The sequence below is a fragment of the Helianthus annuus genome, chromosome 17 (assembly GCF_002127325.2).
Source record: "Helianthus annuus cultivar XRQ/B chromosome 17, HanXRQr2.0-SUNRISE, whole genome shotgun sequence".
NCBI classification, from domain to species: Eukaryota; Viridiplantae; Streptophyta; class Magnoliopsida; order Asterales; family Asteraceae; genus Helianthus; species Helianthus annuus.
Genome location: NC_035449.2, coordinates 17,984,736 through 17,999,297, shown reverse-complemented (window position 1 = coordinate 17,999,297; position 14,562 = coordinate 17,984,736). Strand labels below are relative to the sequence as shown.

General features: G+C 33.7%; 1 protein-coding gene across 1 annotated transcript; it reads left to right on the top strand.

Annotated features, from left to right (window-relative positions):
- Positions 1 to 8,827: 8,827 nt before the first annotated feature.
- Positions 8,828 to 14,084, top strand: LOC110920992 (mitochondrial thiamine diphosphate carrier 2). Its single transcript, XM_022165251.2, has 8 exons — positions 8,828 to 8,988; positions 9,312 to 9,466; positions 10,926 to 11,042; positions 11,754 to 11,865; positions 12,715 to 12,842; positions 13,009 to 13,161; positions 13,385 to 13,528; positions 13,658 to 14,084. The coding sequence occupies exons 2-8, from the start codon at positions 9,350 to 9,352 to the stop codon at positions 13,874 to 13,876; spliced, it is 990 nt and encodes a 329-aa protein (XP_022020943.1). The 5' UTR covers positions 8,828 to 8,988; positions 9,312 to 9,349; the 3' UTR covers positions 13,877 to 14,084.
- The last annotated feature ends 478 nt before the right edge of the window (positions 14,085 to 14,562 follow it).

The window sequence follows — 14,562 nt, the reverse complement described above, 5'->3', positions numbered from 1 at the left end:
TATTTTTTTGGAATGTTATCATAATGCATGATCTAAAAAAACACCTTAAATACACAAAATGATACCATGAGGATTGTGTGTAACGTCTTGAAACTTAATGATGTATTTTGAAGTATGTATAAAGTTTTTTTGAGTTAAAGCTGAAAAATTGGTTATAATATGCCTCTGTTAATTTCTATATAGTTGAATCGTAGTCTAGGCTGAGAAACTATCTTTCATACTCGTGATGTTAAGACATTACCCTCTTTAAATGTTAGTTTTAGTTCAAGATACATATGGTGTATGGTTAAATTATGAATGTTACAATGTAAAAGATGGCTTTATATTCATTCATGAATCTCAACACCAAATACAAGTTTTTGGTGCAATCCAAAGCTAAAATACATCTATATGGTGTTTGTAGTCATTGTGATTATGCCATATGCTAATTTATATGGCATAACCACGTGCAATATTTAGAAAATCCTTAAAAGAATAATAAGAAAATATAACAATTTACTTACTTTTTGAAAGCTGTCGTTGACACGTAGATGGGTTTCGGGTTGCTTTTTCAACCGAACATGAGCACATATTAGTGTCAAAATTATCTACCCTAAGCTATACCCACTTAATATAAGGCAACTATAACACGACTTAACCCAATTATCTAAACACACACAAGTTGATGGTTTGGCGATAGTAATCAAGTTGTACAAAATGAGTTAAATGGGTACAAAATGGTTAATGGGCCGACATGTTTAAATAAACAGGTTGACATGATTGACTTCTTTAATTGAATGAGTTAAAACATGGAAACCTGAACACGACTCATTTATTAAACATGTTAGATATGACAACCTAAAACTTAGTTTTTTTGTATCGTTTTCTTGTAATATTTCAGGGCTTATTGAGAATGGCCACACCAAGCTTAACTTGAAAAGAACAATAGAGAATTAAAAGAAATTATTTAAGGAGTCTCTTTGTGAAAGAGAAGAGACAATTTGTAAACGGTATATTTAAGTCATTTTCATTTTTTTTTCTAAAACACCCCAACCATGTACCTAAAATAGTTGAGTCAAGAGTGAAAAATATTATATGAAACAAAATAACTATAGAACTTTTATTGTTTTCATGTTAATTTCTATTACTATTACATAATGGGTAGAAAGAGGCAAAAACCTTAATTACAATAAGGTTGTTTCATAAAATGAAAATGCTTCTTTTAGATCATCTTATGGCACAATTCCTACCCCTGTATTTGATATGTAAATCATGGTTTAAAACAATACTTGGTTCAATTGTGAAAAGTGTAATTTGTTTAGAAAGTTTTTCTTTACAAATGTCATTTTTACAATTTTGAATTATTAAGGGAATTTAGTCATAAAACATTACAAAAAGATTTTAAAAATACAAGTGTTGCATTAGAATATACTATTTCAATCAATGATTGCTTAAAATTGCATATTTTCATGAAATCTAGAACCGGATCATTCATAATCTAATTCAACTTTTTACACATAAAACACGAGTAATAAGATAGTTCTTTTAAGTTATGCTTTTGATTATGTAAGACAGGAAAAAAAATACTACATAGTCTAGTTTACAAGGTAGTTAAGATGGTTTTCTAAAGACAAATATTGTTTATTTTTGTGTCCGACGTTAGAGCATATTATGTTTTACTCTACGTCTTTTAATTCGTGTTAGAACTTAACATAAAAAGTCCCTTCATTGAGTAAATCAGGGTGGATTGGGTTAACAAAGTTGGAATTATTAATTATCTTTTATGATTCTTACCTTTTTTAAATGTGGTGTCCATTTGATTGTGGATGTAAAGGTGTAACTTTATAATTCACAAACTTTTGTTTGAAAATATCCGGTGAAACTTTCTTGAACTCTTAAAATGGAAGCAAATTTGTGTATGATATGCACGACAGTCAAATCCTTTCCCATTATAATAGCAACAAATCTTCAACAAGGTCCACTTGCCAATCACATCATTTACAAAACTATTTACACAGTTCTTTCTCATCTTTTTGAATTTATTTTTTAACAAGTTAATTAGAAAGAAAAAACAATACTAATAAAACATAGGGTTAAGTTATTTTACAAATGATTTCAACATATAAAATACCTTTAACGTGAAAAGTGAAGGAGAAGATTTTTTTTTGATTTTTTTTCTTATCTTATTAATCACGTATTTTAGTCACAAGATAAAAAATCGTTATTTTACAATAGTAGAGTAATTATGTAATTTTGTAGAGTAATTATATTACTCTAATGTAATTACTCTACTACTATAAAATCATGATTATTTTTTTTACATCTTGCAATTAAACATCATTCTTTAGTAGATGAGAAAAAAAAAAGCTTCCTTCATTTCTCACGTTAAAGACATTTTGTATGTTAAGACTCATTTTTATTTGATCTTTACACTAAAACATAACATATTCAATCATGTATTATCTCAAAATAATGAAATACCGTTTTATAAATCATAATTACTAACTATATAATATTTCTTTTATTCTTGTTCCATACAAATTTCTGACCTATTAGAGCATTCACATCTAACATTTCAATTTTTACCCTATATTACACAAAAAAAAATACTATCTTTCTCTCTCAAGTTCAATTAAATTATAGAGTTAATTACTATTTTTGTCCCTGAGGTTTGTCAAAAATAACGGTTTCAGTCCATTAGTTTAAAAATTGCGATTTCAGTCCATTAGTTTCATTTTCGTAACCATTTCAGTCCATTAACTTAACTCCATCCATTTATTTTGTTAACTTTGAGTTAACTAACTAATTTAGGGACGGTTTGCGTCAGTTTTAGAAACACAGGGACTTAAGTGTAAACTCTAAAACATTAAAACAAAAAAATAGTAAATTCCAAAAAATCAAAAAAATTCCAAAAAAAACCAAACAAATTCCAAAAAATTCTAAAAAATAATAAAAATTCTAAAATTTCATAAAAATTCTAAAAAAATTCTAAAAAATCAAAAAAATCCGTTTCGGCGCGAACTGTTTCGAACCCGAACCGTTTCGAGCTTAACCGTTTCGACGCGAACCATTTCGACCCGAACCGTTTCGACGCGAACCATTTCGACCCGAACCGTTTCGAGCTGAACCGTCCGTACCGTTTCGACCGGAACCGTTTCGAGCTGAGCCGTTTCGACGCGAACCGTTTCGACCCGTACCGTTTCGAGCCGAACCGTTTCGACCCGTACCGTTTCAAAGCCGAACCGTTTCGAGCCGAACCGTTTCGAACCGAACCGTTTCGACCCGTACCGTTTCGAAGTCGAACCGTTTCAAGCCGTACCGTTTCGAACCGAACCGTGCCGTTTCGAACCGAACCGTTTCGAGCTGAACCGTTTCGAACCGAACCGTGCCGTATCGAACCGAACCGTTTCGAACCGAACCGTTTCGAGCTGTACCGTTTCGACGCGAACCGTGCCGTATCGAACCGAAACGGTTCGGCTTCGAAACGGTACGGCTTCGAAACGGTTCGTATCGAAACGGTACGGTTCGATACGGTTCAACTCGAAACGGTTCGGTTCGATACGGCACGGTTCGGTTCGAAACGGTTCAGCTCGAAACGGTTCGGTTCGAAACGGCACGGTTCGGTTCGAAACGGTATGGCTTGAAACGGTTCGGCTTCGAAACGGTACGGGTCGAAACGGTTCGGTTCGAAACGGTACGGCTCGAAACGGTTCGGCTTCGAAACGGTACGGGTCGAAACGGTTCGCGTCGAAACGGTTCAGCTCGAAACGGTTCGGGTCGAAACGGTACGGAGGGTTCAGCTCGAAACGGTTCGGGTTCGAAACAGTTTGCGCCGAAACGGATTTTTTGGATTTTTTAGAATTTTTTAGAATTTTTATGATTTTTTAGAATTTTTATTATTTTTTAGAATTTTTTGGAATTTGTTTGGTTTTTTGGAATTTTTTTGATTTTTTGGAATTTACTATTTTTTTTGTTTTAATGTTTTAGAGTTTACACTTAAGTCCCTGTGTTTCTAAAACTGACGCAAATCGTCCCTGAATTAGTTAGTTAACTCAAAGTTAACAAAATAAATGGATGGAGTTAAGTTAGTGGACTGAAATGGTTACGAAAATGAAACTAATGGACTGAAATCGCAATTTTTAAACTAATGGACTGAAACCGTTATTTTTGACAAACCTCAGGGACGAAAACAGTAATTAACTCTAAATTATATTTTTAATATCTTTATCATTATATTTTCTCTCTTTTTACTCACAACCACTTTCATAATATATTAAAAAATTATAAGGGATACTGTAACATTTTCTCTCTCATCTACTCATAATCACATACAACCACTTTTCATAAAATAAGACCACCTCTCACGTAATTTAAAGGGTTGAATGTAAATACTCTTAGAGCATTCACATCTATGACATCAAATTCTATGTGTGGTGTTTTTAAAATATAAAGAGTATAAAAAGTAGCTGTGAGTGGAGGAGAGAGAAAATGTTACTGTTCATCTATATATTTTGGGGGATACTGTTCACCCTCTATAATTTTTTAATATATTTTAAAAGTGGTTGTGGGTAGAAAAGAGAGAAAAGGTAATGATAAATGTATAAAAAATATTATTAAAGAAGAGAGAAAATGTAGTGTTTTTTAATGTAATTTAGGGTATAAATATGATGGAATTGACGTAAATACTCTAACGATTCAAGAAACCTATTTCACTATAGCGAATGTCTTTCATTGCTTGATTTTTTTTTACTTTTTCTAATTTTTTACAAAGCTCACAGTTTTCATTGTTATTATTAAAGCACAAGTTGCTGATAATATAACCCCTCACTTAGAATTTAATTACAAAAATGCTATTACAAGATCTAGATTCTTTTGTACAAAGGCTAGAAATGTCATTATCATTTTTAATATAAAATATATGATTAAGTATGATATATAAAAAGTTTTGAAAAATTGATTGGTTAGTCATTTATTTCTATACTTGAGGTTCTAAGTTTAACTCCGTTTCCATTACTTTGAAGGATATTGATGGTGGTATTGAAGTTTAGAACTAGACCTCTCTGGAGGTTGCTAGTGCGAAACCGAGCCGAACCAGGTTTTACCACAGTGGACGTTATTAAGAAGGGGATGCACTTATTCGATTGAGGACATCCCATGATAATTATCTGGTGATTTAGTTGGCTGTTAAAAAAATATGATATATAAAAAAATTACATACTTGCCATTATCTATATAACATTTAGGAAGATGGATGAACAATATTCTTTTTTTATTCATTTTGACTTTTTCCCTTTTTTTTTACCTCATATAACATTTAGGAAGATGGATGAACAGCATTCTTTTTTTATTCATTTTGACTTTTTCCCTCTTTTTTTTTTACCTCATAGCTTTTAGGATTTGGGTCAAATCAAATTACGATTTTATCCCAGCTTTAAAATTACGATTTTGCCAATAGTTTAAAACTACCTTTTTACCTTCATTTCAAAATAAATTATGCTTTTGCGCCAGTTAAAAATTACAATTTTTCCCTCGGTTCAAAATTACAATTTTGACCCGTTTAAATTTACAATTTCGCCATTAGTTTTGTTCCTCCCAGCTAAATTACGATTTTCCACTTAATTTAAATTTACATTTTTACATTCTTTTTTTGTCCTTTTCCGCTTTATGTATATATTATAGTTATTATTACGCGAAACTATTAAGAAAAACTTTCGCAATTCAGTTGGTTGTATGAACATTCAGATATAGTGAGTGTCTCGGGTTCGAAGCCCTTTATGAGAAAGAAATTTTTTTATTATCCGCTGGTAAATAAAAGTTTGAGTTTCTATTATTTTTAATAATATTTTCCGTGATTTATTCGTTCTTTTTTCACTTTTACGTTGTTTTCTCTACTTCTAAATTTGTTATTTTTATAACCAACCGTTATGGTACCGGTATTTACAGGTAAGACACCGGTAGGTAACGAACTGAACGGGTATCGTGCTTATCCCGTTACAAAACAAAACGAATTGATAACGTTTGAATTCCCCGTCACGCAGCGTGGGAAATTTCACTAGTTGGTACAAAATTTTGGGAGTAAGTCATTGGGCAAAATTGGAATTTGGAAAGAACGTTTAATTTATTGATATTTAAATTTAAAGATTAATAATAATAAAACTGGTGAAATAGGAACAACCGAGATACATGTTTTTTTTTACATGATTTTGTACCTTCAAATTATTTTTATATTACTTTGTTTTCATCTTACTTTTGCTTTTCATCTAGTAAAGTATAAAAATTGATCTTTAGGTTTTAAATGGCTGATTGTTAATTTAAACAAGTCGGTTTTTGATACATATAAGCTTAAAATTTTTTTGTTGTTTGGTTTGTAGACGGATTCTCCGCTACAACACGCGGTAGGGAAATTCTAGTTTTTAATAAAAACAAACATAAATGAAATATTATGATACTAGTTTGTAATAAAAACAACCATAAGTAAAATATTATGATACATAATATGTATGAGTCACAAATGTTTCTTCTACTTGTAATTTAGTTGTATTTAACATCCCTCTACGTATGTACTTATATACCCAAATCCTCAAGTCATCTCTTTGTGTTTTTCTATTATTAATAGGCCAGCTTGTTGATAAATCATGTAATATCTTGCATAAAATGAATGTTTGGTAAAGATGCATAAAATGAAAAAACAGTTAGAAACTGAGTTTCTTTGTTTGCAAACAAGTATTGATTATCACAATAATTTTTATAAATTGAAAGTTATTATCAATGATTGTTTTTCATTAATCAACAATATTCAAATGTTTAACAAACGATTGATTTTACAGACTTCCCCTCAGCTGATAACACAAATATATCAATTCGTACAAGAGAAAATGTGAGTGTGTGTGATAAATAGATCATTAACATGTGTGATCTATTTATACAAGTACGAAAGCTTTGTTTAGTAATTGGCTGACGTCACCCTGATAGTGGCATCTAACATTGCTATCAGAAAAGATTCTCAACCTTATCATTTTGGATATCATATTTTCTTTTGTAGGTTCAACAAAAAATAAATGTCTGGTAAAGATATGTACATTACAAAATCAATTATAAGGCTAGGTGGTGTGGTCTCACGCCCCTAGAGGCTTTATCACGCCACGTAAGCGACAATAAGCAGAGACTTTATCGTTAACTTGCACGGTGTGGAATAACGCCCCCTATAAAGCCCCTTTTAACTATATTAAAAAAAAAGATAAATAAAAACAAAATCTGATTGGTTGATGGAGGTGGACTCCATTGATTTCTTCCTCTCACGCCTGCTATTCTTTTGGTAGAGACCAAGGATAACGCCCCCATTGACGGGCCGGGGTGATGTAGAGGCTTCATAGGACGCTAAAATGAGTGAGATGACAAAGGACGTGAAACCACACCTGATGACCTGCGTAAAAAGACACTAGAATCATTCATTTATACATAACACAGTATACAATAGAAGAATTATATATCTTATCTTATATATCACACTATGCAGGACATCAAAAAGTATTTGTTTCTAAATCAACCGAGCTTTCTTTTCTCCAACCAAAATTCATCCTAATATTACGTGAAAAATAAAAATCGTGTTTGGAGGTTATCCTAACAAACTCCACGTTATTTTGTTTTATTTATTTCCCCCTTTTCATTTTCCTCATTATTTTTTTTAATTTGTATACACTACGATTTTCATGCCAAGAAATAGCGTGAGAGACTTTGGCACTTCTCTATTGTCTGGTATAAAATACGGTTTTACCTCTACTTTAAAATTACGAATATGCCCATGTTAAAAATTACAAATTTGTTCCTAGTTTAAAATTACAATATTGCCATTATTTTAGCTTTTGACAAATTACGATTTTACCTCAGTTTAAAAATAAGTTTTTGCCCCCAGTTCAAAATTACAATCTTATAATTTTGCGATCGTTTCTTTTTGCTAAATGTTTTGTTTTAACGGGTTGACTTGATGTAATTTTTATTCGTGACAGACAGTTGCCCAGTACTCGCCTATTGGTTCTGACAAATTCAGTTTTATCCCAACTGAAAATTACAATTTTACTATCGTTTTTATTCGCGACAGACAGTTGAACAACACTCGCTCATTGATTCTGACAAATCTAGATTTATGACTTTATCCCAGCTGAAAATTACACTTTTGCTATGGTTTAAATTTATAATAATAGTGGTGACTAGGGCTGTTCATTTTTATCCAAAACTCGAAATCCGACCCGAATTCAAAGCCACCCGAACCCGAATTAGTGAATACTCGAAAAACCCGAACCCGAGAAACCCGAACCCGACCAACCCGAACTTTAAATGGTTCGGTTATCGGGTTACTTTTTCCAGGCCAAAAACCCGAACAACCCGACCCAAAAACCCGAAACACGAAATCCGAAAAAAACCCGAACATTTATTGTTTTTTTTCTTATAAAAGTGTTTAGATTTTGAGTCTTTAATAGATGGAACACTAAGTTTTGGGTTTTTTAAATATTATAATAGCATATTGTTAATTAATCTTTGAACTTTGATAATATTTATAAAGTAACAATATGAATTTTGATGATATTTTGTAAAAAAAAAAAAAAAAAACATTTATTTTCATTTTACATCTAAACCCGAAACCGAATAAACCCGACCCGAACTAACCCGAACCCGAATAACCCAAACCCGACTAACCCGAACTTTAAATGGGTTGGTTATCGGGTCAATTTTTCTCAGAGAAAAACCCAAACAACCCGACCTGAAAAACCCGAAACCCGAAGAAAAAACCCGATGAACACCCCTAGTGGTGACCCCCCGTGTCCCGTGAATCCAGTTTATATATTGACAAATATTACGGCATCGACGCGCAGGCAATCGGACTTTCTCTCTCTCTCAAACCTTGTCTCCCTATTGCCGCCGTTCACATCTCGGCGGCAACAACCACCGTCTCCCACTGCCTTTTCAACCACCAATGGCCGCCGCTCTGCTCTTCTTCTCCTTCCTCCTCAGGTATCTCTCACTTTTCACCATCTCCATATCCTATAACCCTCCATTTCAATAACAACTCAAACTTTCAATCGTTTCAACAAGCAAGCGTTACGATTCCGCCCTAATTTTTAACCGTTTCAATCTCACTCATAATAATATTAATATATTGCGTATTGATGAAGCGGTTTAATTCGATTGATCTTATTTTAATGCTTTATACGGTTGCCCTAATTGTTTTGATTGACAACTTTGTTTTATTTCGCATCGATATCAATGCTCTGCAATTTGTGCTTATTTTATTATATATGTATATATATTTATTATGTATTTATCTGTGTCTTTAGGCTTTAGCAAAGCGTAAGGTGTGGTGGTGTTTGGGGAGATGGAAGAGCCAGGGCAACTTAAAACCGCTTTTATTAACGCGACGGCTGGTTCGTTATCAGGAGCTATATCTCGGACCGTCACTTCGCCTCTAGATGTTATTAAAATCCGGTTTCAGGTTATTTTTTGTAGTTTTATTTGCTTTTGGCTACCTGTAAAGTAAAGCCACTTGATTTGTTTTAGTCTGTAAAACATGTATAATCATTGTTCAGGGAATATGGAATAATAAAGGATAGTTGTTGACCGATCGGTGGTTTGTAATAAGTTTTACTTTCTGGAGTAAACAACATAGAGATGAATTGATTCTAGGCATATGGCTAATTAATTGTGAATTTGCAATAATGCTTACACCATTAGAGGTTTTAGTATCTGTAGAAGATAGGATGATATATTATTAGACCTTAGATTGAAGTTAAAGCCACTTAATTATAAAAGTGTAAGGCATCTTATCTGTCGAGGCAATATATTGTTTTAATGCAAACTTTATCTGTAGTAGCATAATGGCAAACTCATAATCATTTTAGTGACCGTTATAACTTATAATCATGGTGTAAGTTAAATAGACTTTGGAAACTTCCTATGTTGTCAAATAGTCTTTAGAAATTTTAATATGTTGTCGTTACATTAAGTTTTGAATTACAGATGAACTATCACTAGTATTGGATGCTTAAGTTAAATAGACTTGGGTAACTTCCTATGTTGTCAAAAGCCCTTCGGGTAGAGGTGTACAAAAAAACCGGTTTTTAACCGGTTTTTTTATAACCGAACCGCCGGTTTGTGACCGGTTACTTTGATCTGAAAAACCGGTTAATAACCGAAACCGGTTTTAAAAAAACCGGTTAAGAACTGTTTTTTTTTTGCAAAAACCGGTTACACCGGTTATTGTTTTGGACTTGAAAAACCGGTTAGTAACCGAAACCGGTTATAAAAAAAACTGGTTTTCGTTTTGGGTGAAAAAAACTGGTTCGGTTAATAACCGAAACCGGTTTTTGAAAAAAACCCGATTTGTACACCTCTACCTTCGGGCGCCTGCCTAGGCCCTTAGGCGAGGCAAGGCAAGGCACTAGGAAAACGCCTTGCTGTCCGGATATCCAGCCAGATTTCGAGAACACTGCAACTTTTGGTCAAACTTGTCTGAATTCTGAAACATCCACAAATGGCTTGGAATCAGCCTAAACTAGTCCTAAACAAGCGTAAATTATGTCTAAAACCCTAAAAAATGGCATGTTTATGCTATGTGCCTTGCGTATCTCTGGCCCTTTCTTTTTAAGCACCTTGCGCCTCGGCGCAAGGCCCACCCTTTGCGTCTTAAGTGCGCCTAACGCCTTTGACAACTATGGAAATTTCCTCATCTAATGTAATGGAAAATGAATATTAAATTTATTTTAGGGTACGGGTTGTCGGTTGAGACTATTATCATTTATCTTGGTTGTCTTTTCAGCAGTAAATGTTTTAGCTTTAAGCTAGTTTGATGATTGATTTTCTTTCTTGTGAAAACGATGTGTTTTGATTTTCGGCTGATATATGAGTGACATCAAGTTAGGCGGAAAACATAAAAGGTTCTGGTTCTATTTCAGGTTCAACTGGAACCGACTACTTCGTTTGCATTGCTTAGCAAAAATCTATATGGCACCTCAAAATATACCGGAATGGTTCAAGCATCCAAAGATATCTTTAGAGAAGAAGGCTTTTTGGTACGGGTTTTTATACTAGTACTCTGAATGCTTTTATTTAACTTAAATGCTTTATATGATTGTTCAAGTCTTAGGCTCTTAGCAAGTAACCAAATATTCAGGGCATGCATGGTTGGTGGGGACCTCCAAAAAAATATCAATATTTGAATTATGTGTTTTCTGTTTGACCAAGGTTACAGTTATAGCTAAGTGATTTTACTTCTTAAGCAATCGTACATCTCTCAAATTGTTGCTTACACTATTCAGCATCTAGTTATACCAGGAGTTCACTGATTTCTTGTAGTTGGTTATTTTGTCATATATGTGGCCTTCTAGTTGAGTTACATGTCTCGTAGTTTTGAAATGCAGATTATAATGCATAATAAGGATTTTGTTCTCACTCCTCTGAGAGGATTAGACACTTTGCACTCCATATTTATCTTGTGTTCGGCTGCAAGTGCACGATCTCTGGTTAATTCTTGATTATACGTAGGAAATTCGGTGTATAGTGTTGTGTGCTACAACACAGAGTAACTTCCAAGCGTGATACGTCCGCATCGGCTGTGTCCACCTATATGTGTCTGACTTTTTTTTTGCTATAGTTTATCCTATCTAGATGCGGGCCACATCTTATGTTACTGCTCTATAAGCTGTACATTTTTTTTTGAATCGCTTTGGAAGTTTTTAATTCCTTTATATTCTTACTATTTATGACATGGTTTTCTCTTCCAGGGATTTTGGCGCGGTAATGTTCCAGCACTTCTCATGGTCATGCCATACACTGCTATACAGTTCGCGGTGTTGCATAAAGTAAAGACATTTGCTTCTGGCTCCTCCAAATCAGGTCTGTATAAGTTTTGATTTTTAAAAATGTTCAATTTTTATTCACATCACTGTTGTCAATAGTGATAATAGCTTTCCCTATAGCGCGCTTCATAACGGAGTGAGGCTATCTTGCAATCTGATTGTTAGCGACTCCATAGCGTGACAATAGCAGGATTTCAGGTTTTTTGGCTTTAATGTAAATAGCGGGATTTTAGTTTTTTTTTGTATTAATATAACTATTTAATATAAATTGCGTATTTAGATGAAAATAACAGCGTATTTTGATAAAATATACATATAAAGTATTTCTAAAATTTTCTTGTAGTGTCCGCCATTCGCTATTGGCAACTATGATTCACCTAAAAAATAATTTCAGATTATCTTATAGGATTTTGCGATTTGTATAAGGTAGGGCTCTTAGGTTACCAAAGTATACTAGGTTTGACATTGGTTTTTCATGTTTTTATTAGTGATCAAGGGTCTGTAGTTCTCAAAGTTAGTTGAGTCTAACTATCTGTACGTTGCCAACATATTTTAGACTTGTGAACTCAAGACGGTGGGGGTACGTATGGTTTAGAAGTAGGTCTAAATTTAAAGCTATCTCATGGGAAAATTGGTGTAACTTGTAAGTTTGTAATTATGTAATCTTTTTGTTGTGTTTTGGCTGCCCGGTTTTTGGGTTTGGCGTGTTTTAATGAAGTATATGTTAAAAAACAGACTTGCTAACAAGTCATTCTGATTTAACAATTCTAGTCTACATACCATGGGTGTTGTTATATCATCAAAAGTTGTGGCACAAGTTATTTTCAATAACTACTTTTCCATATTTTTCTCACACCTCCAAAATATGGATCTGTTTGTCATGCAGAAGATCACATTCATTTAAGTCCATACTTGTCTTTCATGAGTGGGGCCCTAGCCGGGTGCGCTGCTACAGTTGGGTCCTACCCGTTTGATCTACTACGAACCATTTTAGCTTCGCAAGGAGAGCCAAAGGTATGCTTGTAGAAACATAAAAAACGTTATTACGTTTACTAATGCAGAGAATAAATTCAGCTAAACCCAAGTTACAAATGTTTCAATATCTTGAACTTCTTTTTAATCTATTACTAACAACTGAGATTATTTATTTATTTATTTATTTATTTATTTATTTATGTAGATATATCCAAATATGAGGTCTGCATTTGTTGACATTATGACAACCCGTGGTTTTCGTGGGTTGTATGCTGGATTATCACCTACTCTAGTTGAGATCGTTCCTTATGCCGGCTTGCAGTTTGGTACATATGACACCTTTAAACGTTGGACCATGGTATTGCATTTTTCTTTTTTTCTCTTTCTTTATTTGTTTGCTGGCTAGGAAAATGAAAAAAAAAAAAAACCTTTTTGGTTCGATTCACACATAAAGGGTCTCCAGAATTTCTAGTTATAACTGAAGCAGTAATTGATAATGCACTAGTGTTTTGAGCCTTTGTTTAAAACGATAGATAGTTAATTTCTTTGATATCTGAGGCAGGTTTACTTTTATGTTTTAGGCCTGGAATGCACGCTGGTCTACAGATTCAGTGCTGAGCGAAGAATCTTTGTCAAGTTTTCAGCTTTTTGTCTGTGGGCTTGCTGCTGGATCATGCGCTAAGGCTGTATGTCATCCCCTTGATGTTGTGAAGAAGCGATTTCAGGTGAAACTTTTACAGCTTTGATAGCATTTGGAACGATTGTGGTTTGCTAGCTATCTAGTCCAATAGCCCGATGCAAATCGTACAAGCCTGTTTTGACCCATTTTGACACTGATTGTTATACATATACAGATTGAAGGATTGCAAAGACATCCGAGATATGGGGCCCGGGTTGAGACCCATGCTTATAGAAACATGTATGATGCACTTATGCGGATCTCACAAAAGGAGGGCTGGGCTGGACTTTACAAGGGGATTGTACCGTCAATCGTGAAGGCTGCACCTGCTGGCGCCGTAACATTTGTTGCTTATGAATATACATCTGATTGGGTGGAGTCTATTTTAACTTGATTTAATAATAATTGTCATATATTTTTTGGTAGCGGTGGAACGAAGGATTCCAATAGGATTAGTTTCAATAAAATTTAATGTGATTGAATTGTAATTTGTAAAACAAGTTCCTATGAACAAATGGCGTACAACTATACAATCAGAAGAGTAGAAACTCATAACCCACATTATGGGTGGAAAGATGATCCATATAATTGCATTTTGCTTCTGACATCTTGTATCATTTTTCCTAAATGCTCGTATACATGATACCCTCATAGAAGAATTTATAACATGTTCCTATGAGAAAAAGTACCATACCATGCTCCAAAACAACAACCCGGACAAGGCAAGGCATGCGACGATACGCTCCTTGCTACAACCTACAGTGAGTGATTTATTGATGGACTCGGAACCGCAACCAAATTCCTACTGAATTGTGTGGTGATCAAACTCCTTATGTTGAAGTTTGGTCACATGTTCTAATCTGTGAGGGTAGTAGAATTGTTGTCTTAGATAAGAATTTTCTTGATTTGGTTTACTTTTTTAGTTCTCTTTCTAACACTTATTTTATGATCCTTTCACGTAGATTGGGTTAAAAGATGCAGATAAATATGATATTATTTTCAATAAAAACTTAGTTTGCTCCCTCTGTTTGTCTTTCTACTTATACGTAACAATCATATATGAACATGACAAAGTTAACT